The 22,828-nt window shown below is 43.6% G+C and overlaps 1 protein-coding gene across 1 annotated transcript in view; it reads left to right on the top strand.

The window, feature by feature from the left end:
* engl (endoglin, like) overlaps positions 1-22,828 on the top strand; it is a 38,694-nt gene that overhangs the window by 10,860 nt on the left and 5,006 nt on the right. The window contains 10 exon segments of the mRNA XM_034089526.2: positions 2,035-2,054; positions 2,056-2,207; positions 2,792-2,936; positions 8,087-8,279; positions 9,776-9,945; positions 14,609-14,764; positions 16,584-16,667; positions 17,869-18,204; positions 19,125-19,613; positions 21,932-22,076. Coding sequence (XP_033945417.1) covers positions 2,035-2,054; positions 2,056-2,207; positions 2,792-2,936; positions 8,087-8,279; positions 9,776-9,945; positions 14,609-14,764; positions 16,584-16,667; positions 17,869-18,204; positions 19,125-19,613; positions 21,932-22,076 — 1,890 coding nt within the window.

Raw genomic sequence — 22,828 nt, 5'->3', positions numbered from 1 at the left:
ATGAGATCGACGTTTTGAACGATGAATTTTACTATTCGTCGGGAGATGACATTGATGTGGAAGCATCTACAGTTACCAGGCATCCCATGGCCTATGCTTATGAACCGATTCGGTCGAATAGAGTGGCATACGATCCGGAATAAAAAAATTAAAAAAACACAATGCTAACAGTGAGCCTCTGAATTAGCCCCGAGCGAAAATGCTAACCTATTACTGCACCGAAAATCACTCCTAGCTCCCTTATTACTTATCCTAGCCGCACATCCAACACATCGTTTATGATCGCAAGGAGACACAGAATCTAACGGTGCCCACCTCAACACTGAAAGATACAAACTCGCGAGGTTATCCACAAAAACGTACATCAAAACAAGTGGCGCTAGGTACTAACATACGCCAGGCTAAAGGCTTACCTTCCTCATTGTCTGGTCTAAACTGGTCTTCAATGGCATTACAACGATAAAAACGATGATGTAGTTAATCCATAGGTTAATATCCAATGGGGCTGTGTCCCCTTTGAAATGTTCTGATAATCTATAAGCAATACAACTGCAATTTCGTTATCTGCTGTCCGCTCTGTGCTCCGTGCGCTCTGGGTCCTGCAATACCATCCATCAATAGCAATACTAGCCTTTTTAGGGCTGTTTTCGACAGATGAGCGTGTGTATGCCAGTTTAATTAGTTGAGCTATAGAACACCCCCAATTCTCTATTGTGCGTCATAATAATAGCTACCATTTAGTTTGGACGCGATTGCGTTAATTAATAAGGTCACACTGTGTCAGTAAATACATGTGTGAGCTAGTAATCTGGTAGTGCTGCAATATTTACCTCTCTCTCGGCAGCTGAAGCAACTCGTTTGGTGGCTCAAACTTCACGTTTGTTGACACTGTCATTGTCTTGCGCGGCCGACGTGCTGGGACGGTCGGTGTTCCCGACTGCATACGTTGAGAAATCGAATATTGTGGGAACAGATCCTGGCTTCAAATCCAATGTTTTGTATTGAACCAGGCATCCAGACTGGACTTTGAGCAGCTTCTCATCCTTTAGTGGCCAGCCTATGGAAATGTACTTCTTCCTTCTTTGTATAAAATCCATTTGTGCAGCCTGGGGCAATACAATAAACTCCTGACGACGACCGTTTTCTTGTAATGTAAACTACTGGTGCATTGCACGCCATGTTGTTTGTTATTGAGCTTTGGCCCAGGAAGCCAGCCAGTGACGTCACTGGAAAAGTCCCGGAGCAATGGAAGCGCCCATGGTCATTAGGCACGTATTTCAAAAAGTAAATTCGCGTATCTCGATCGTTTACATTGGAAATAGACTAGATAAATACATTTCCTAATGGTAATATTGTCGCATGGAAAGCAGTTTGAAAAGTGTTTCCATTTCCCTTTAAACAGCGCTGTAGTGGAAATGCGCCATTAGATATCTTTGTGAAGAATTAGAAAGTAAAAACATTTTATAGTTGTGTCAGTCTCAAATCCTCTACAAACGCATATCACATATTTATAGAAACAATCCAGTGCAATTAAAAGGAAACATAGAGATAACATAGCTTGCCCAAAACATTGAATATAGTTTGACATATTTGAAACAGGTTTCCTATATTTCTTTGTGAAGAATTATATGAGGTCTAGAACAATTTTATAACTTTGTCTATGTGTCTGTTTATTTCAAACTATTGTTAAACACAAGCTTCTGTGCACGGGTTGATACTCTTATCTCCACTTTTACCAGACATAAATAGATATTGAAGTGACTGTTATTTTGTATATATTGATTGTTGTGTTTTTATCTTAATGTGTGCATATGTATAAATGTGTCTGTTGATTGTGTATTTATAGGATATCTACATATTGTATACATATTTTTATATATATTTGTATTTTTGTATAAGGGATTGTGGGAAACGGTATTTCGATCTCTCTGTCTGTACACAAACTGAAAGATTGACTTTGATAACACCAGGCTCAGGTCGGACGGATTGCAGAGAAAGATCTTGCTTCCCTCTCATCTTGTTTCTGTGTTACAGACCCCAGCCTCCCTGCTGTGGTGCCAGCTGCAGTCCGTGTTCCTCTCCAACAGCTACGTGACCTCTGACCTGCAGACACAGGAAGTGCAGGGCTGCAGTGACGCTCCATCGGGAGGGATCAGTGCTGAAGTCCATGTGATCAAACTCCATTCAGCGGGATCAGGACTGTGTGGGTGAGGGCAAGCATCCTCTGAAAGTCCTGTATGACTGTTATGCAGCATGCAAAGTTAAGGCCCAATTCCAAACCGCCCCCTACACCCTACCCCTTCGTTTGCGCGTTCACGCGGAGGGTCCTCCACATTAAGCGCTGTTCCAAAGCAATGAGTGTTGAGGGGGAGGGGCTTATCAAGCCCTCAAACAGCGAGTCTGCATCACCTGATTTCACCTGCTGCTCCACCTGACCAATCCACGCTGGGTGGGTCCGGAAACAAGCTGTTTACAAGTAGTTCCTGCAAACATTTAATTTAAGAGACATTAATATCGTCATACAGATTTTAACCACTTCATGTTACCTCGTATTGTTTTTAACTCAGGATCATATACCCGTGTTTAGTCTATAAAACGTTAATTGTTGCATCTTATTATAAAGTTGTGTATATTTGCCTCCTGCTGTTTTTAAACCCTCCACCTGGAAGAAGGGAGCCTTGTTCAGCTGCGAGTGTGACTACAGACGGAGTTCACTTCCTCACTGAGCGGGGGAGTGGGTCGGGTGTGGTTTGGAATTGGTCCATAATCGGTGTGTCTCTGTGTTCTTCAGCTCTCTCCAGGTGGAGGTGATTGTCTCTCTTCTGCCCCTGAAGGTCGACTCAAGGACCCAGACGGTCGTTCTGATCCTCAGCAGCTCGGTGCCCGTCAACTGGGCGATTCACGCGCCTGGGGTCCGGGGTCAAGTCTCTGTTCATGTAAGGGACACATCTCTCCTTTGTATCTGAATTTGTCATCAAATGTAAATATCCAACATGTATATTTCGTCAGACAACAATCAGATCTGCAGCCACAGCTTCCCTCTGAGAAAGCACATGTTTGTATCGACTTGTAGCTAAAACCTAGACGGGCCAGAGAGGACGCAGGGCGTATCGCAATAAAGATAGATGACTATCCTTTTGCGAAACAGTGTCACGTTAATTTATTTGCATCATTCAACGACAGGAGTAAGAACCCACATGTTCTGTTTTTGTCAGGGACACCTTGTGTCAATAAAGCTTAAAGCTCACCTATTATGCAAAATCCACTTCCTCATGTCTTTTCTACATCACCATGTGTCCCCTCTTCTTCATGTCTCTTCTACATCACCATGTGTCCCCTCTTCTTCATGTCTCTTCTACATCAACATGTGTCCCCTCTTCTTCATGTCTCTTCTACATCAACATGTGTCCCCTCTTCTTCATGTCTCTTCTACATCAACATGTGTCCCCTCTTCTTCATGTCTCTTCTACATCAACATGTGTCCCCTCTTCTTCATGTCTCTTCTACATCACCATGTGTCCCCTCTTCTTCATGTCTCTTCTACATCACCATGTGTCCCCTCTTCTTCATGTCTCTTCTACATCAACATGTGTCCCCTCTTCTTCATGTCTCTTCTACTTCAACATGTGTCCCCTCTTCTTCATGTCTCTTCTACATCAACATGTGTGTCCTCTTCTTCATGTCTCTTCTACATCAACATGTGTGTCCTCTTCTTCATGTCTCTTCTACATCAACATGTGTGTCCTCTTCTTCATGTCTCTTCTACATCAACATGTGTCCCCTCTTCTTCATGTCTCTTCTACATCAACATGTGTCCCCTCTTCTTCATGTCTCTTCTACATCAACACGTGTCCCCTCTTCTTCATGTCTCTTCTACATCAACATGTGTGTCCTCTTCTTCATGTCTCTTCCACATCAACATGTGTCCCCTCTTCTTCATGTCTCTTCTACATCAACATGTGTCCCCTCTTCTTCATGTCTCTTCTACATCAACATGTGTCCCCTCTTCTTCATGTCTCTTCTACATCAACATGTGTCCCCTCTTCTTCATGTCTCTTCTACATCAACATGTGTCCCCTCTTCTTCATGTCTCTTCTACATCAACACGTGTCCCCTCTTCTTCATGTCTCTTCTACATCAACATGTGTCCCCTCTTCTTCATGTCTCTTCTACATCACCATGTGTCCCCTCTTCTTCATGTCTCTTCTACATCAACATGTGTCCCCTCTTCTTCATGTCTCTTCTACTTCAACATGTGTCCCCTCTTCTTCATGTCTCTTCTACATCAACATGTGTGTCCTCTTCTTCATGTCTCTTCTACATCAACATGTGTGTCTTCTTCTTCATGTCTCTTCTACATCAACATGTGTGTCCTCTTCTTCATGTCTCTTCCACATCAACATGTGTCCCCTCTTCTTCATGTCTCTTCTACATCAACATGTGTCCCCTCTTCTTCATGTCTCTTCTACATCAACATGTGTCCCCTCTTCTTCATGTCTCTTCTACATCAACATGTGTCCCCTCTTCTTCATGTCTCTTCTACATCAACATGTGTCCCCTCTTCTTCATGTCTCTTCTACTTCAACATGTGTCCCCTCTTCTTCATGTCTCTTCTACATCAACATGTGTCCCCTCTTCTTCATGTCTCTTCTACATCAACATGTGTGTCCTCTTCTTCATGTCTCTTCTACATCAACATGTGTCCCCTCTTCTTCATGTCTCTTCTACATCAACATGTGTCCCCTCTTCTTCATGTCTCTTCTACATCAACATGTGTCCCCTCTTCTTCATGTCTCTTCTACATCAACATGTGTCCCCTCTTCTTCATGTCTCTTCTACATCACCATGTGTCCCCTCTTCTTCATGTCTCTTCTACATCAACATGTGTCCCCTCTTCTTCATGTCTCTTCTACTTCAACATGTGTGTCCTCTTCTTCATGTCTCTTCTACATCAACATGTGTGTCCTCTTCTTCATGTCTCTTCTACATCAACATGTGTGTCCTCTTCTTCATGTCTCTTCCACATCAACATGTGTGTCCTCTTCTTCATGTCTCTTCCACATCAACATGTGTCCCCTCTTCTTCATGTCTCTTCTACATCAACATGTGTCCCCTCTTCTTCATGTCTCTTCTACATCAACATGTGTCCCCTCTTCTTCATGTCTCTTCTACATCAACATGTGTCCCCTCTTCTTCATGTCTCTTCTACATCAACATGTGTCCCCTCTTCTTCATGTCTCTTCTACTTCAACATGTGTGTCCTCTTCTTCATGTCTCTTCTACATCAACATGTGTGTCCTCTTCTTCATGTCTCTTCTACATCAACATGTGTCCCCTCTTCTTCATGTCTCTTCTACATCAACATGTGTCCCCTCTTCTTCATGTCTCTTCTACATCAACATGTGTCCCCTCTTCTTCATGTCTCTTCTACATCAACATGTGTCCCCTCTTCTTCATGTCTCTTCTACATCAACATGTGTCCCCTCTTCTTCATGTCTCTCCTACATCAACATGTGTCCCCTCTTCTTCATGTCTCTTCTACATCAACATGTGTTCTGATGAACTTTACACCGGAATAAGTCCCTGGGGGAGGATTAGGTAAATGAAGCCGCTGACGTCACTTCTTCTTCTTCTTCGGGTTTACTGGCAGGCTGCAAACCACTTCACGGCGTATACTGCCGTCCGAAGTCCCCGCCCGGAAGTCCCCGGAGTTGGGGACTGGCTTCAGTAGAAGCTGCTGGGAGTCCCAGCAGCTTCTACTGAAGCCTTCCGAGTAAATCGCCAGAACGCCGACACCTCCTCATCTCCACCGCTCCCACGTTTTCTTTTGTGTTGCCATAAGTTAGTCTCTCTCCGTTGGTGCACGGGGCTAATGCTAATAAAGCTAATAAAGCTAATGAAAGGATAATAAAATGGCCGCTTCACAAAACTTTTTGGGAGTTTTACGAGGCGTGGTTTGCAATCCGCCCAGCCAATCAGACACAGGAACCTTTTCTTCCATGAAAGTACCGGCTCTCTAGCAGGGACGGAAAAGGGGGTACAACCATGGATGTATAATAAGAACTGGATACAGCGTGGGAGGCGGGGCCTCGTTCATTCCTATGAGAGTTGCTCATTGGCGCATGGATGACAAAATGGCCCAACTTTTGAGAGAGCGAAACGTCACAGATTACCCAGCATGCCTGAGAAGTACCCGTATGTGCGCTCATAGAGCATGCGCAACTTTAACCACGCCCCCCAAAAGGCTCGTTCACATCAAGCACGTCAATTTGTGTACACGTAACAGCACCGCACGTTCTGGGTTGTTATGATGGATTTGATATTAACGAATAACGAGGCGGCAGTTAGCAGCTAGCGGCTAGCGGCTAGCGAGTGTAACGTCCGAGCCATTAGTAATTATGCTAATGTACACATACAACTTGTTATTTGACACACACAAGGTTGTTCATTTGTGTGTATAAATATACAACACAGGCTATATATATATATATATATATATATATAAGTATAATTAATACAACTGTTAATTTGATTAGAGCTTTGACATATATATCTTTATTTATGTATAAGTATGACAACTTCCTCTGGCGATATCCTATGGTATAGCTAATTAATCTGGGTCAAAACGTGTTGTGCTCACATGTAAAGGTAAACTGGCTTATCCCTGCGTGGTATTATAGTAATGGCAAACAGCAACGTTCAACTCTTTTAATGGTATATTGCAAGTGCAATAAGAAGCTACAGGGACGTTAATCTACGTCGGTAATATTAACTTTATTTAATACAAGATTTACATCATACAGCCCATGTAGTATAATATTTTACAAATGATGAATTACAGCAAACATGTGCAATATATCCATTATTACAGCTCCGTGGGCTGGCAGTAAGGCGATATGGGTCCGTTGTTATTGTGCATCCATGGGTAAAGATAAAACCGGGTAATACTCATGTAGTACTGAACACGTCACATGAACGTGCCGGGCGGCGCGGTTCCACGGGATGGATGAAAATAACTCTCAGAATAACGTTATTAGCACATTTTTACAACTTGAGGAACGAATGTTTTTAATAAGGGCTATAAGTGTTCATACGGGGTAGTTTATTTAGTTTAGTTTAAAGAGTTACACACCACTCTTTCCCAATGTAAGTCAATGGGAAAAAGTGTTTCCGGGCCTGGCAACCAAACGGAAGTGTAGTACCGCCATTTGGCCACCACGAATATTTTCATCTGAGTCCGGCGCACTTCCTGGGGGCTTGGGTGAAATGGTTCTAGTTCCGGATTTGTTTGATGTGAACGCACATTTTCGGAACTATACTGGGAAGAGTACTCCGGTGTGAAAGTGCCTATTGTGTTCTTTTTAACCAAATATCTCTCAGAGGGGCGTGGGGAGAGGCTCTTTATTATCATCTAAAGCAGTGCTTCTCAAAGTGTGGTCCGCGGACCACTGGTGGTCCGTGAGCGCCCCCTAGTGGCCCGTGAGTATATTGGTAACATTTTACATTTGAAATAAATAAATACATTTAAGTTTTCCGCACTCTCGCGGGAATATCTCCGCAATGGAGCGAGCTTAAGTTTCACTTTCGATTGCATGATATAGCCCAGATAAACACCTTCATCACACATGTTGCCACTTGTTTGTACCATTTTCAGGCGATTTGTAAAAAACGATGTGTTTTTGGATATTTGTGGAGTTAGGTGGTCCGCGAGTGTTTTTTTATTGGTTAAGTGGTCCTTGGTATGAAAAAGTTTGAGAAACACTGATCTAAAGTAACAGACAGAGAATCAGCACTTTGGAAACAGGGCTGAAACATAGGGGATTATGGGTAATGCTGCAATGATCTGTTTGGTGTTTCAGCCAATCAGAGACAGGTTCTGTATATATCTGAGATCTATAATATATTGATAACAAATAGTATAATAGGGAACCTTTAACAACATCACCACAGAAACTACAAAGTTAAACTACCAACTACCAACAGATTCAGATAAAGGGCTGAATGCAAACTTGGCAAGTATCCTGTTCTGTCTTTTTCCTTGATTATACCTCATAACGTACTCGCCATGATGTCTGTGTATCTGTAGTCCTCCCACAGTGTATCCCCGCCGTACCCAGCGGAGCCGGACCTGACCCTGTCCATCACCCTGACCTCTGACCTCTCCTCAGTACCGGACCTTCTGGTTTGGACCCGTGAGAATGGACACCCCCATGTGACCTCGTACACTGAGGCTGACCTGGCCAATCGCTTTGTGATCCAGCTGTCTGGGGGCGGGACAGGTCAGGACCGCTGTCTGTCTGTCTCTTGTTTCCATCATTGTGTGAGTGACCTGAGTGATTCGATTTAATATTGAAATCCACCCCTAGTAAAGTTATTTTATGTGCAGAAGTATTTGCTTGGTGATGAGTGGTGCAGGAATGAGTCATAAACCCAGGAATTTGTTAGCATTTAACCACTTCCTGTCCCCTCGTCTAAAAGTCATTGGTTTCTTGAATGTGTTTTTGGTTTAAATAAGAGCTGAAGAGATTTTAACATTTTGTTCTATGACATATGAGGCCCAAAGGTGAATTCTTGAAGCTTCTATGTGTCTTAAAAAAGGCGGTTGCTAACGAGTAGCTCGATGAGACTATTAATCATCAACATGGCCAACATTAGCCGCCTTTAGCTTAGCAGTGGAGACGTGAAGTCATGTGACCGTGCTGTAGTTCCTTTATAGCCCAACATTAGCCGCCTTTAGCTTAGCGGTGGTGACGTGAAGTCATGTGACCGTGCTGTAGTTCCTTTATAGCCCAATGTTAGCCGCCTTTAGCTTAGCGGTGGTGACGTGAAGTCATGTGACCGTGCTGTAGTTCCTTTATAGCCCAACATTAGCCGCCTTTAGCTTAGCAGTGGAGACGTGAAGTCATGTGACCGTGCTGTAGTTCCTTTATAGCCCAATGTTAGCCGCCTTTAGCTTAGCGGTGGTGACGTGAAGTCATGTGACCGTGCTGTACTTCCTTTATAGCCCAATGTTAGCCGCCTTTAGCTTAGCGGTGGTGACGTGAAGTCATGTGACCGTGCTGTAGTTCCTTTATAGCCCAACATTAGCCGCCTTTAGCTTAGCGGTGGAGACGTGAAGTCATGTGACCGTGCTGTAGTTTCTTTATAGTCCAACATTAGCCTCCTTTAGCTTAGCCGTGGTGTCATGAAGTCATGTGACCATGCTGTAGTTCCTTTATAGCCCGACGTTAGCCGCCTTTAGCTTAGCGGTGCACATGTGAAGTCATGTGACTGTGCTGGAGTTCCTTTATAGCCCAACATTAGCCACCTTTAGCTTAGCGGTGGTGACGTGAAGTCATGTGACCGTGCTGTAGCTCCTTTATAGCCCAACATTAGCAACCTTTAGCTTAGCGCTGGTGACATGAAGTCATGTGACCGTGCTGTAGTTCCTTAATATCAGTAGCTTTTTACTTAAAACATTATAAAAGCAGTGCTAATGTGTGGAAATTATCCTGCTGTACAAAACAAAAGTATCATAAACGTTTGTTTCCAACAGATCCTATTTTCTGAAATAATCAAAAGTTAAAATCCATTTGGCTTTTTGTCGAAGAAACGCTGGAGATGCTAACCTTCCGTTAGGCCGTCATGAATACATCCTCCCTGCAGCATATTATTCTGTTTACCTTCCTTTTGGATGAGAAATGAATGCGGAATATTTCCATCGTATTTGTTGAATGGAAGGTGTTGAAGTGTACGTGTGAGTATAGTACAGTGTCACCTCTCTGTCTCCTCTCAGATGTGGTGGCAGTGAAGAGTCTGGTCGGTGCGAGGCCTCGCTGGGCGGAGGAGCACCGGCTGAGGCAGTGGCTGAGCGGAGGAGGGAGAACGGGAGGAGGACGGGAGATTTTCACGGTGCAGTGTGAGGACGGACGCCTCAGCGTGAGCGTAGACCAACACATCCTGCAGGTCTTCATACCTCAGTATCAGATCCAGTGTTTGATGTACACAGTTCTTAAAGGTCACCTATTATTCAAAATCCTCTTCTTCATGTCTCTTCTACATCAACATGTGTCCCCTCTTCTTCATGTCTCTTCTACATCAACATGTGTCCCCTCTTCTCCATGTCTCTTCTACATCAACATGTGTCCCCTCTTCTCCATGTCTCCTCTACATCAACATGTGTCCCCTCTTCTTCATGTCTCTTCTTCATCAACATGTGTCCCCTCTTCTTCATGTCTCTTCTTCATCAACATGTGTCCCCTCTTCTTCATGTCTCTTCTACATCAACATGTGTCCCCTCTTCTTCATGTCTCTTCTACATCAACATGTGTCCCCTCTTCTCCATGTCTCTTCTACATCAACATGTGTCCCCTCTTCTTCATGTCTCTTCTACATCAACATGTGTCCCCTCTTCTTCATGTCTCTTCTACATCAACATGTGTCCCCTCTTCTTCATGTCTCTTCTACATCAACATGTGTCCCCTCTTCTTCATGTCTCTTCTACATCAACATGTGTCCCCTCTTCTTCATGTCTCTTCTACATCAACATGTGTCCCCTCTTCTTCATGTCTCTTCTACATCAACATGTGTCCCCTCTTCTTCATGTCTCTTCTACATCAACATGTGTCCCCTCTTCTCCATGTCTCTTCTACATCAACATGTGTCCCCTCTTCTCCATGTCTCTTCTACATCAACATGTGTCCCCTCTTCTTCATGTCTGTTCTACATCAACATGTGTCCCCTCTTCTTCATGTCTCTTCTACATCAACATGTGTCCCCTCTTCTTCATGTCTCTTCTACATCAACATGTGTCCCCTCTTCTTCATGTCTCTTCTACATCAACATGTGTCCCCTCTTCTTCATGTCTCTTCAACATCAACATGTGTCCCCTATTCTCCATGTCTCCTCTACATCAACATGTGTCCCCTCTTCTCTATGTCTCTTCTACATCAACATGTGTCCCCTCTTCTTCATGTCTCTTCTACATCAACATGTGTCCCCTCTTCTTCATGTCTCTTCTACATCAACATGTGTCCCCTCTTCTTCATGTCTCTTCTACATCAACATGTGTCCCCTCTTCTTCATGTCTCTTCTACATCAACATGTGTCCCCTCTTCTCCATGTCTCTTCTACATCAACATGTGTCCCCTCTTCTCCATGTCTCTTCTACATCAACATGTGTCCCCTCTTCTCCATGTCTCTTCTACATCAACATGTGTCCCCTCTTCTCCATGTCTCTTCTACATCAACATGTGTCCCCTCTTCTTCATGTCTGTTCTACATCAACATGTGTCCCCTCTTCTTCATGTCTCTTCTACATCAACATGTGTCCCCTCTTCTTCATGTCTCTTCTACATCAACATGTGTCCCCTCTTCTTCATGTCTCTTCTACATCAACATGTGTCCCCTCTTCTTCATGTCTCTTCAACATCAACATGTGTCCCCTATTCTCCATGTCTCCTCTACATCAACATGTGTCCCCTCTTCTCTATGTCTCTTCTACATCAACATGTGTCCCCTCTTCTTCATGTCTCTTCTACATCAACATGTGTCCCCTCTTCTTCATGTCTCTTCTACATCAACATGTGTCCCCTCTTCTTCATGTCTCTTCTACATCAACCTGTGTCCCCTCTTCTTCATGTCTCTTCTACATCAACATGTGTCCCCTCTTCTCCATGTCTCTTCTACATCAACATGTGCCCCCTCTTCTTCATGTCTCTTCTACATCAACATGTGTCCCCTCTTCTTCATGTCTCTTCTACATCAACATGTGTCCCCTCTTCTTCATGTCTCTTCTACATCAACATGTGTCCCCTCTTCCTCACGTCTCGTGGGGGAGGGGCTCCTTATTTTCATCTAAAGTAACAGACAGAGAATCAGCACTTTGGAAACAGGGCTGAAACAGAGGGGATTATGGGTAATGCTGCAATGATCTGTTTGGTGTTTCAGCCAATCAGAGACAGGCTCTGGATGTATCTGAGACCTGGGATATAGTATATGAGAAACAGTATAATAGGGGAACTTTAACGGTTATTAAGCCTATACCCAAACCCAAACAAGTCTATTTTCACAAGCCGAAAGTAGCATAATCTCACTTGAACTAAAGATGCATCTGCAAACTAAGCTAGCTAGGTAGGTCTAGCATTAGCTTGTAACACCTCCACTAATGCACTGAAACCAGCTACTTTAAATACAGAAATATACACATTGAGAATCAGCATTGTTAAAATGGTAATTTCTAGCACTAGTAGTTATTGTTAAACTTGAGAAAGGAGGTGAAATGTGCAGGGGCTCGCCTAAAGGTCGACACACCGGGCCGATTTCGCCCGTCGATAGATGTCAGGCCGTCGATGAGCGTTGTGTCGCCCTACTCAGATTGGTGTGTCCCGCACCGTCGTGTCTTTTCAGCCGTGCCGACGCCTTTTTGGCCGAAAACCAAATCACTCTGATTGGCGGTTCAGCTAGCGAATCAGTGCATGAGAAGCAAAACGGAAGTGAGGGACCCAAACAAACGATTAAGAAGGCACACACAGACAGCTATTCTTTTTCATTTTCATCTCAGCCGGACGCAAGAGTTTATTTTTCATCAGAGATCTGGAATGAAGAAACCGAAGACCAACGCGCGCTATTTGTTGTTTGTTTATATCACGCAGTCTGTTCTTCTTATCTCGGTGTATCACGCAGTCTGTGGCCGTTTCTCAATCTCGAGGATGCTGGCTTGGTAGTCGCGTACTTCCAAGTCACTTCCTTCAGAAACGAAGCAAGTATACTTCCAAGCCACGGCTTCGGAAAACGAAGAAGAATGGAACAGGCTAACAAGTGTGCCACTCTCTCTAAAGGTTTCAACATAAACTGTACCGAAAATAAATACCTCACGATGTCTATCTAATTATGAACTTGCTTTACTTTCACGGAACACATGTTTGGTGATAACAAACGTAACAAAGTAACATATTTACCAACACATGTTCTACGCCACTATACTTACATTTAAATGTGTGCTACGTCGGTTCAGCCATTCTCCGCAAGGGTTTTTCAAATTGGTCCGTGCGCAAAGCATTGTGGGAATTTTAAGGACGCGAAGTCTACCCATGTGTAGGCAAATTTTCCCCAAACCAAGGACGCGGCCTCGGTGGAATTCCAAGTATGCTGGAGATTGGAACAGTCCTCGATGACGTAGCATCCTTGAAATATTGGCTTGGAAGCCAGTATCCTCGAGATTGAGAAACGGCCTGTCTTCCGGTTGTTGCCTCGTTTGAATGACGAATACACGCTACCGCCGCCTGCTGGTGAGGAGAGTTATTGCCACTCACGCATGCGCAGTTTGTTTGTGTTACTTGGCCGTCGGCTGAAGTCTTTGCGGTGTGTTCCAGTGCGACTGTTGGCCAAGACGCAGGAGATGCGAGGCGACACAACAGTCGTGTTCCGTCAGGACGTGTTCTTTGGTGTCAGTTTGGTGTGTCCGGGCCAGAGTCCTGCATCGCGTCGGGTACCCGATGGGTGACCCGCAAAAAAAGTGATTCGCGGGTGGTATTTTCGCTTTTTTCTGGGTTCGGTTCTGGGTAAAACAAAGATGATGCGGGTCGGGTCGCGGGTGTTGCATAATAAATATATTAAAATAATAATAAATTAGTTTAATGTTTAAATCTTCAGACGTCCTCTCCCCCGCGGGACCGCGCATAATCATGACCTCTGCAGCACATCAATCTTCTGCGGAGCGCGCCACATTCGAAATGGCTGAGGTGAAGCTCTCGAGCGGAGAATACAGCATTTTCAATAACACTTCCTCAAGAGCGAAATCCAACGTCTGGGAGGCTTTTGGTTCCTAGATGGAGGAAAGAACCAAAATCCCACGCTTTTTGAGACAAATATGGAACTGCATGTGTTAATAATTGCACGTTTGCACTGCTCATATATATACGGGTTCGGGTCAGGTTGCGGATCTTGTGCCGACGGGTCAGGTTGCGGAACTAATTGGCAATATGTGCGGGGGGCGGGTTCGGTATTCCACGGGTGCGGGGTTGAAAATCAGACCCGTCCAGGACGCTGGGACGTGTTCTTGGGTGTCAGTCTGGTGTGTCTGGGCCTTAATGCTGATATATTTTCCGGAACTGTCAGTGTTTTTTAGTTAGAAATCTACACGTTTAAACCAAAGTTGGGTTATTTAATATAGAGGTAAAGTATTTAACAAAATCGATTTCAGCTGAAAGGACAGAGTCTTGCACTGTAGCACAACATCTGACAAGGTTACAGCAGAAAAGCAATCACTTTATACAGGCAAAGACACAAGAAAAGACACAGGCAAAGACACAGGCAAAGGGAAGGTCTCAGCCAATCAAATGTTACATTACAGGCTGTTCAAATGCTGGCTAGATGAGGAAACAATGCATACATGGTGCCTCATTACAGGGTATTGAACATTGGTGGTTAAGTATAGACATATTAATTATAACAGGTAACATCCGTATGATAATGTGCCTGATAGTGGTCGAGGCGACACCCTGTCTGTGGAAAGCTTGAGAACATTTAGTAGAAAATCAAAGTTATAGTGACCTGTTTTTTATTAAAGGAGACTTATGATCATATCCGTTTGTAAGCATTGTCGTCTAACATCACTTCTCCTTTTCAGAGTGTGTCTGTCCCTGTGGTCGCGGTGACTCTACGAGACTCTACATGCCAGGGTCAGTCTAACGGCAGCCACTTCCTGTTGGTGTTTCCGGTCATTTCCTGCGGGACTGTGGGTGTGTTCACAGAAAAGCCTCGAGGGGTGCAGTACAAAAACATGGTGAGAAGAAACATAATTTATAACTCTCTATAACAAATAAATCTATCAATCAATCAATCTACCTACCTACCTACCTACCTACCTACCTACCTACCTACCTACCTACCTACCTACCTACCTACCTACCTACCTACCTACCTACCTACCTACCTACCTACCTACCTACCTACCTACCTACCTACCTACCTACCTACCTACCTACCTACCTACCTACCTACCTACCTACCCTACCTATACCTACCTACCTAAAGACCTACCTACCTACAGACCTACCTACCTACCTACCTACCTACCTACCTACCTACCTACCTACCTACCTACCTACCTACCTACCTACCTACCTACCTACCTACCTACCTACCTACCTACCTACCTACCTACCTACCTACCTACCTACCTACTACCTACTTACTTACTTACTTACTTACTTACCTACCTACCTACCTACCTACCTACCTACCTACCTACCTACCTACCTACCTACCTACCTACCTACCTACCTACAGACCTACCTACCTACCTACCTACAGACCTACCTACCTACCTACCTACCTACCTACCTACCTACCTACCTACCTACCTACCTACCTACCTACCTACCTACCTACCTACCTACCTACCTACCTACTTACTTACTTACTTACTTACTTACTTACCTACCTACCTACCTACCTACCTAGTCTAATAAAGCCTAAATTAAATATATTTTCATTACATAAACAGATCTTTTATTCGAGAAAGAGAAGACATCAGTAACAGAAACAAGGCCCCTAATAAGTCACATAATGGACACTTAACGTGGTGGTAAGTGGAAGTGTCCCGCTGTGAGACTCATGACCCAGGTCACTATGACCAGGAACAGTGGGGCATCAAAGCCCCAGATGCACCGGGGCAAATTAAGTGAGAGAAAATCTGGGTTTTCTGAGCAGGAAATTGGAATTGCTAAGTGATTTTAGAAAAGTAAAAAGACAAAACACAGTGGCAGAAGGTGTATGTAAAGAACCACTATAACAAATGTAAAAATGTATTATACTTTCCTCTATCTTGCTTTTGAGAACTCTTGCGAGAATTCCAAAGGCAATGAATTGTATTTATTTATTTGTATCGCATGTTACTTGTTAGACGCTTTTATCCAAAGCGACTTACATACTCAATACCGTGGGCGATCCCCACAGGAGCACTTTGGGGTGAAGGGTCTCAACGACATGCTGACTGCAGTGGGGTTTGAACCTGTGCCCCCCTGATCCCAACACATACGCACAACCCACTGCGCCACACACCTCCACTTTCTTTATTCCACACATGGCAGTTATTTTAAAACATGTACACTTTACACAGATGTTTGTGTTGGAGCCCAAGGTGGAAAGGAGCAGGGAGAAGAACATCTTATTTGACCCCTAATTAAAAAAATACCAAAAAAATGAAATAACAATAAATAGCGGCTCAAGATTTATAGAAGAACTGCCAACGTTGGTTTTATCCGAATAATCCGAATAAGGGTTAGGAGTCAGAACTCACTGAGGAAACTCATTTGCATATCGTCGTGTGTTAATGGTGGGGTCTTCACTCGGAGGGGGCAGCGGGACTGAGGCCTCAAAAAGCCGTATTTGACAGGTTACAAATCTGGAACTTTCCGTATAAAAGTTACAAATCTGGAACTTTCCGTATATTTGCTGAGTGTTGGCCCAACCTTTTCGAATGGGCCAGGAGAAAAAGCAGGAGTGTTGGGAAGGTGGTTAACGACAGTGACGCAATGTATTCAATCTAATCTGCTTCTGCTACAAACAGCTGGGTGTCATGTCTCCCTCTTCTCTGTCAGGTGTTGTTATGGAGGGCCGATCGTCAGTCCATTCTCACACTCAATGAGACAGAACTGAAGTCCAATATTCCCCTCAGCATACCTGTGAGTTATCTGTACATATGTGTCTTTATTCTTGTACAATAAATGAGTAAGACTGCTAAAGACCTGAGCTCTGTTAAGTGCCTCCAGAAGCATCCGTCTGTTTTGATTATCTAAATAGTTACCTTTGTAATAAACAGTATTTAATATCATCTTCCTGTGCAGTATTTAATTTTTGTTTATATCATATTCTATTTACGTGTATATAGACTTTTTGCACTATTTTGTATTTGTATTTTTGTATTTTAACTGTGTTGCATTGTTGGAGCTGCTGGAGTCATAAGAGTCTCATTGCCATTCCTACACTGTAGCTGACATTAAAACCTTTGAATCTTGAATCTAAATCGTATCCTTCGCTTATGGCAGGGGTGCCCAATACGTCGATACGGTCGATCGCAGAGGTAGTGTGGGTAGATCGCATGGCATTGAAAAAAATAAAAAATATATATACCGTACTTTTCGGACTATAAGCCGCGACTTTTTCCCCATTTTGTTGTACAGCTAGCGGCCACTAGGGAACCTCCTAAATCTATGGATTTTACAGGTACAATTAACCACCTTTAACCCTACGGGCTCTAGGACCGGTCCGCGCCCGCCACCTCTAAGCGCCGGGCTCCAGCAGGAAAAGCTGGAGGCCGGAAAAGAGCGAGACAGGTAGCGCGCCAAAGTAAAAGTGGAACCGAGAGACAGAACGAGAGCGAGACAGACGGACAAGTTAGCTGCTGCGGCTCATATGCTGGTGCGCTTTATAGTCCGGAAAGTACGGTATATATTTTGCATTTAATCATCCATCCTTACTATGGCATTTGCCACTTGATTGACGTGCAGGTAGGTAAGCCAGTCTGAGTTGTATTGTGCCAGACGGGTTCATGCAGTCATGAGGCGGCCTCACCTCCTCATCTGAAGCGCAAATGCACCGCACTAGCATCCCCCCCCCCCCCCCCCCCTCGCGACACAGATTGGGCAAGGACGGCCCTGTAGGGAGATCTTTTGGGCTTGGACATTTTAAAAGTAGCTCCCAAGCTGAAAAAGTGTGGGCACCCCTGACTTGTGGTATCTTCACATTTATCTTGTCATTTTCTTATATTATCCTTCCTGTTTGTTGATTTGTGAAGCCCTCCGAGACAAATGTGTTTTGTGATATTGGGCTATATGAATACATTTTGAATTGAATTGAATTATAACCTCCTGTTTGTCCTCTCAGTTCAGCTGTCTGGCGGGAGTTCCCCCCTTCCTCAGATCTGTTAGTGTGGATAATGTTAACTCTCCGGAGAACAATCCTGTCCCGTGGGCAACTGAGGGTCCAGGATCTGACCCAGGATCTGACCCAGGATCTGACCCAGGATCTGACCCAGGATCTGACCCAGGATCTGACCCAGGATCTGACCCAGGATCTGACCCAGGACTGAGCAACTTACCAACTCAACCCAGAAACAAATCCTGGCCTGTTCTCATTTTGAAGCTTTTTGTCACCGAGAGCTACGAACAAAGGCGAATCGGCCCCTGTGTCATAACTGCAGACCAACGTGTCTATGTGGAGGTCTGTATGTGTGCCTTGTATGTCACATGACATTAGGAATGAGTCCATTTTCTATTATTTGATTCCCTAAAGCAGGGGGTCAAACTCAAATACACAGTGGGCCAAAATAAAAAAAATGGGTGCAAGTGGAGGGCCGGACTGGTTCAATGTTTATTGCAGAACTTATTGAAATGAACTTATTGCACATATTAAACCTGGAACTAACAAAGCTTACATTATTGCCTATAAAAACAACATTAAATAATCAGTTGCATTCATTTCTTATGGCTCTATCTGCAGCTTCATTTCTTATGAGTACATTTCCCCACAGGCCAACAACAGCTTCAACAAAACTATTCCCCTCAGAGAGAAACAAACATGCCCTGTTGTCGTGAGAGAGAAAGTGCAGAAGGAAGCATCCATTGAACTCAGTGTGCTGCTCTGGGATGCTAGCTCAGACACTTGGCGTGTCATCAGGGTGCAAGGTCATCAATGTTTGGGGTCCGGCTCTGAGCGGAGGAGACCCTCAGGATGGAGGGAAGGTGCAATATACCGGCGGGCCAGATCTAATAGGAATTAGAAATTATCCTGCGGGCCGAAATTAAATCCACCACGGGCCTGATTTGGCCCCCGGGCCTTAAGTTTGACACATGTGATCTAAATAAACATCTTGATCGTTTCTAATAGTAGAATCTAAGCATTTAGTCCATTACCAGCAAAAACAGGAACAACTTTATTGAACATCACTTGAACCAACGGTGCGAACTTTCTTTTGATTAGTTGTAGAATCAAACCACGAAGAAGCCATGCCTTACATAGCGTTGGATATCTCAACTAATCAACGCTATCTAGTCTTTTTAGTCTAGTTTATCTAGTCAGTATTCATGCCCAACTACTGTGTGTCTTATTCGCTGCTGATCTGTTATCCATCTCTCCTACAGATTTCAGCCAAAGGGTCCTTCATAGAAGTCGTGGAGGTGAAGTCGTGTGCCGTCTCTCCTCTGTCAGACTCAAAAAAGTCTCCTTTCTGGAGCGTCATAAGCGACGGCTGTTCCTCGGACCAATCTCTGACCCTCACTGAAAAAGCGAAAGATGAGGATGACGATGGAGAACTGGAAGAGGAACGTGAAGAGAGAGATGGACCGGAAACAGGGCGAAATGGAGAGGTCCAACGACTTAAAGTGAACAGAAGAGGGAGAGGAGCACCAGAACCGATAGAAAAGAAGGAAGCAGTGAGAGAGGAGATACACCCCCTGAGATTTAGCTTCATCCTGAGGCCGGTTTATAATAACTCTGTTCAGTTCCTCCACTGCAGCCTTCTTCTGTGCACCGAGTCCAACAGAGGGGAGTCGACAAAGGAGACAGGACACACTGACTGTGAGGATGAACAACGTATCCCTCCACTTGTGTCTAGATCGACCCGACATCAGGTACACACACATTTACACAATACAGCTATTTGTACAAAGTAAGTGAGGAATGGAGTATCCAGTGAAATGCATCATGGGAAATCAACAATGGTTTGATGAGACGATAGATATCACTCTCTTGCGTGATTGCTAGAAGCTAAAACAACTAGCTGCAGAGGTTTAAAGTAACTAAAAACATTTACTCAAGTACGGTACTTAAGTACAATTTTGAGTTACTTCTATGTTACCTGAATACTTCAATGTGTTGCTACTTTGTACTTCTAACCCGCTTCAATACTTTTGTACCTTTACTTACTTACTACTTTACAGATGTGGATGAATGATGTGAAATATAATCAAGTGTTGAATCAGACTTTAGTTCCACCTGGAGTAAATCCACCAGCTACCCTGCAGTCTACAAAGTACTTCAGACTAGCTGCACCTCCACCAGCTACCCTGCAGTCTACAAAGTACTTCAGACTAGCTGCACCTCCACCAGCTACCCTGCAGTCTACAAAGTACTTCAGACTAGCTGCACCTTCACCAGCTACCCTGCAGTCTACAAAGTACTTCAGACTAGCTGCACCTTCACCAGCTACCCTGCAGTCTACAAAGTACTTCAGACTAGCTGCACCTTCACCAGCTACCCTGCAGTCTACAACGTACTTCAGACTAGCTGCACCTTCACCAGCTTTGAGAACACTTTCATGATCAATCATTAGAAAACATATCATATATATTATTCTGAAATGGACCGATCTGCACAACGACTACTTTTACTGTCTTTCACTATATTCTGATGAGAATACTTTCTACTTTCGCTTGAGGAACATTTTGAATGCAGTACTTTTACTGTAACAGAGTATTCCTACACTCTGGTACTTCTACTTTTACTCAAGTACAAGATCTGAGTACTTCTACTTTTACTCAAGTACAAGATCTGAGTACTTCTACTTTTACTCAAGTACAAGATCTGAGTACTTCTACTTTTACTCAAGTACAAGATCTGAGTACTTCTACTTTCACTCAAGTACAACATCTGAGTACTTCTACTTATACTCAAGTACAAGATATGAGTACTTCTACTTTCACTCAAGTACAAGATCTGAATACTTCTACTTTTACTCAAGTACAACATCTGAGTACTTCTACATTCACTCAAGTACAACATCTAAGTACTTCTACTTTTACTCAAGAACAAGATCTGAGTACTTCTACTTTTACTCAAGTACAAGATCTGAGTACTTCTACTTTTACTCAAGTACAAGATCTGAGTACTTCTACTTTTACTCAAGTACAAGACCTGAGTACTTCTACTTTAACTCAAGTACAACATCTGAGTACTTCTACTTTTACTCAACTACAAGATCTGAGTACTTCTACTTTTACTCAAGTACAAGACCTGAGTACTTCTACTTTAACTCAAGTACAAGACCTGAGTACTTCTACTTTTACTCAAGAACAAGATCTCTGAGTACTTCTACTTTTACTCAAGTACAAGACCTGAGTACTTCTACTTTAACTCAAGTACAAGATTTGAGTACTGCTACTTTTACTCAAGTAAAACATCTGAGTACTTCTACTTTTACTCAAGAACAAGATCTGAGTACTTCTACTTTTACTCAACTTCAAGATCTGAGTACTTCTACTTTTACTCAAGTACAAGACCTGAGTACTTCTACTTTTAATCAAGTACAACATCTGAGTACTTCTACTTTTACTCAAGTACAAGACCTGAGTACTTCTACTTTTACTCAAGTACAAGACCTGAGTACTTCTACTTTTACTCAAGTACAAGATCTGAGTACTTCTACTTTTACTCAAGAACAAGATCTGAGTACTTCTACTTTTACTCAAGTACAACATCTGAGTACTTCTACTTTTACTCAACTACAACATCTGAGTACTTCTACTTTTACTCAACTACAACATCTGAGTACTTCTACTTTTACTCAACTACAACATCTGAGTACTTCTACTTTTACTCAACTACAAGACCTGAGTACTTCTACTTTAACTCAAGTACAAGACCTGAGTACTTCTACTTTTACTCAAGTACAAGACCTGAGTACTTCTACTTTTACTCAAGTACAAGACCTGAGTACTGCTCCCACCTCTGATAGCAGACAGTTAGCTTAACTTAGTTTATCATAAAGTCCGATAAGGCGACGTTTGGCTAATCCAAGCTAACCAACTGCTCCAATACAAACAATAGCAGATTACTGAATGTCCAAATGGACCGATCAGAACTAAGTTGGGCTTTGTACCGCTGTTATCCTGCTGGCGGCAGAGCACTGCAGAGCATGTACATCACACAAAGGCCTTCTCCTTCTCCTCAGTGCGAGACCAGAACCCTCTCCAGGCCGATGGTGGTCACCGTGCCCATCAGCTCGCCGACACCCAAACCTCTGCATCCTCCTGCTGGACCAACACCCAAGAGACTGAGTGTTCCCCCAATGACCAGTCCACACCCCGAGCACAGCGGTGAGTATGTTCGAGCAGGGATGTCCAAACTACGGCCCGGGGGCCAAATGCGGCACGCGGACCATTTGGAATCGGCCCTCAGCAAATTCAAAAAGTACAATGTAATATGGCCCACAAATGAAACTTGTGCTTGTCTTATATTGTACTTCTTAAATATAAATGTAAAAAGATATTACACATAGTATTCATGTGTTAGAAAGACCACTTTTCAAATAAATTCAGTCAATTAAAGTTGGAAACATTTTCCAATGACTTATTTACATAACAAGCTTGAAATATACGCTTCATATTTTTCCTTATGATGATCAATCTGAGGCTTTTGTTTTAGGGATGAGCTGCCAACACTCACAAGAATAATTTACCTACTTTCGATTGATTTTGCTGACTTATAACTGAACTTATGAGGCGATATACCTCGAGTGAGCGGCCCAGCCCTTCGTATATACTTCTGTATGTGTGTAAAAAGTTTGGTACCCCTAAAATAACTGTTGCTCTGTCTCAATTCAGAGACAGTAAGTACACTGCCATGAAAATTGACGATTGGCGCTGTTAGCTAGCCAGTAAAGGGTATGTTCGTGTTCGTAGCAAATCATTACAGACTGCCCCATCAACCCAATAAGGTTAATGGTGGCTTCTTTACGCCAAGAGTAGCTACAGTGTAGATCAGGGATGGGCAAATGGCGGCCCGCGGGCCGCATGCGGCCCCCACCTCCTCTTTTTGCGGCCCTCAGATTAATTTATAAACAACGTAA

Source organism: Pseudochaenichthys georgianus, chromosome 8 (assembly GCF_902827115.2).
Source record: "Pseudochaenichthys georgianus chromosome 8, fPseGeo1.2, whole genome shotgun sequence".
NCBI lineage: Eukaryota > Metazoa > Chordata > Actinopteri > Perciformes > Channichthyidae > Pseudochaenichthys > Pseudochaenichthys georgianus.
The sequence above is the reverse complement of the archived record's forward strand: the minus strand, read 5'-3'. Positions and strand labels throughout refer to the sequence as shown.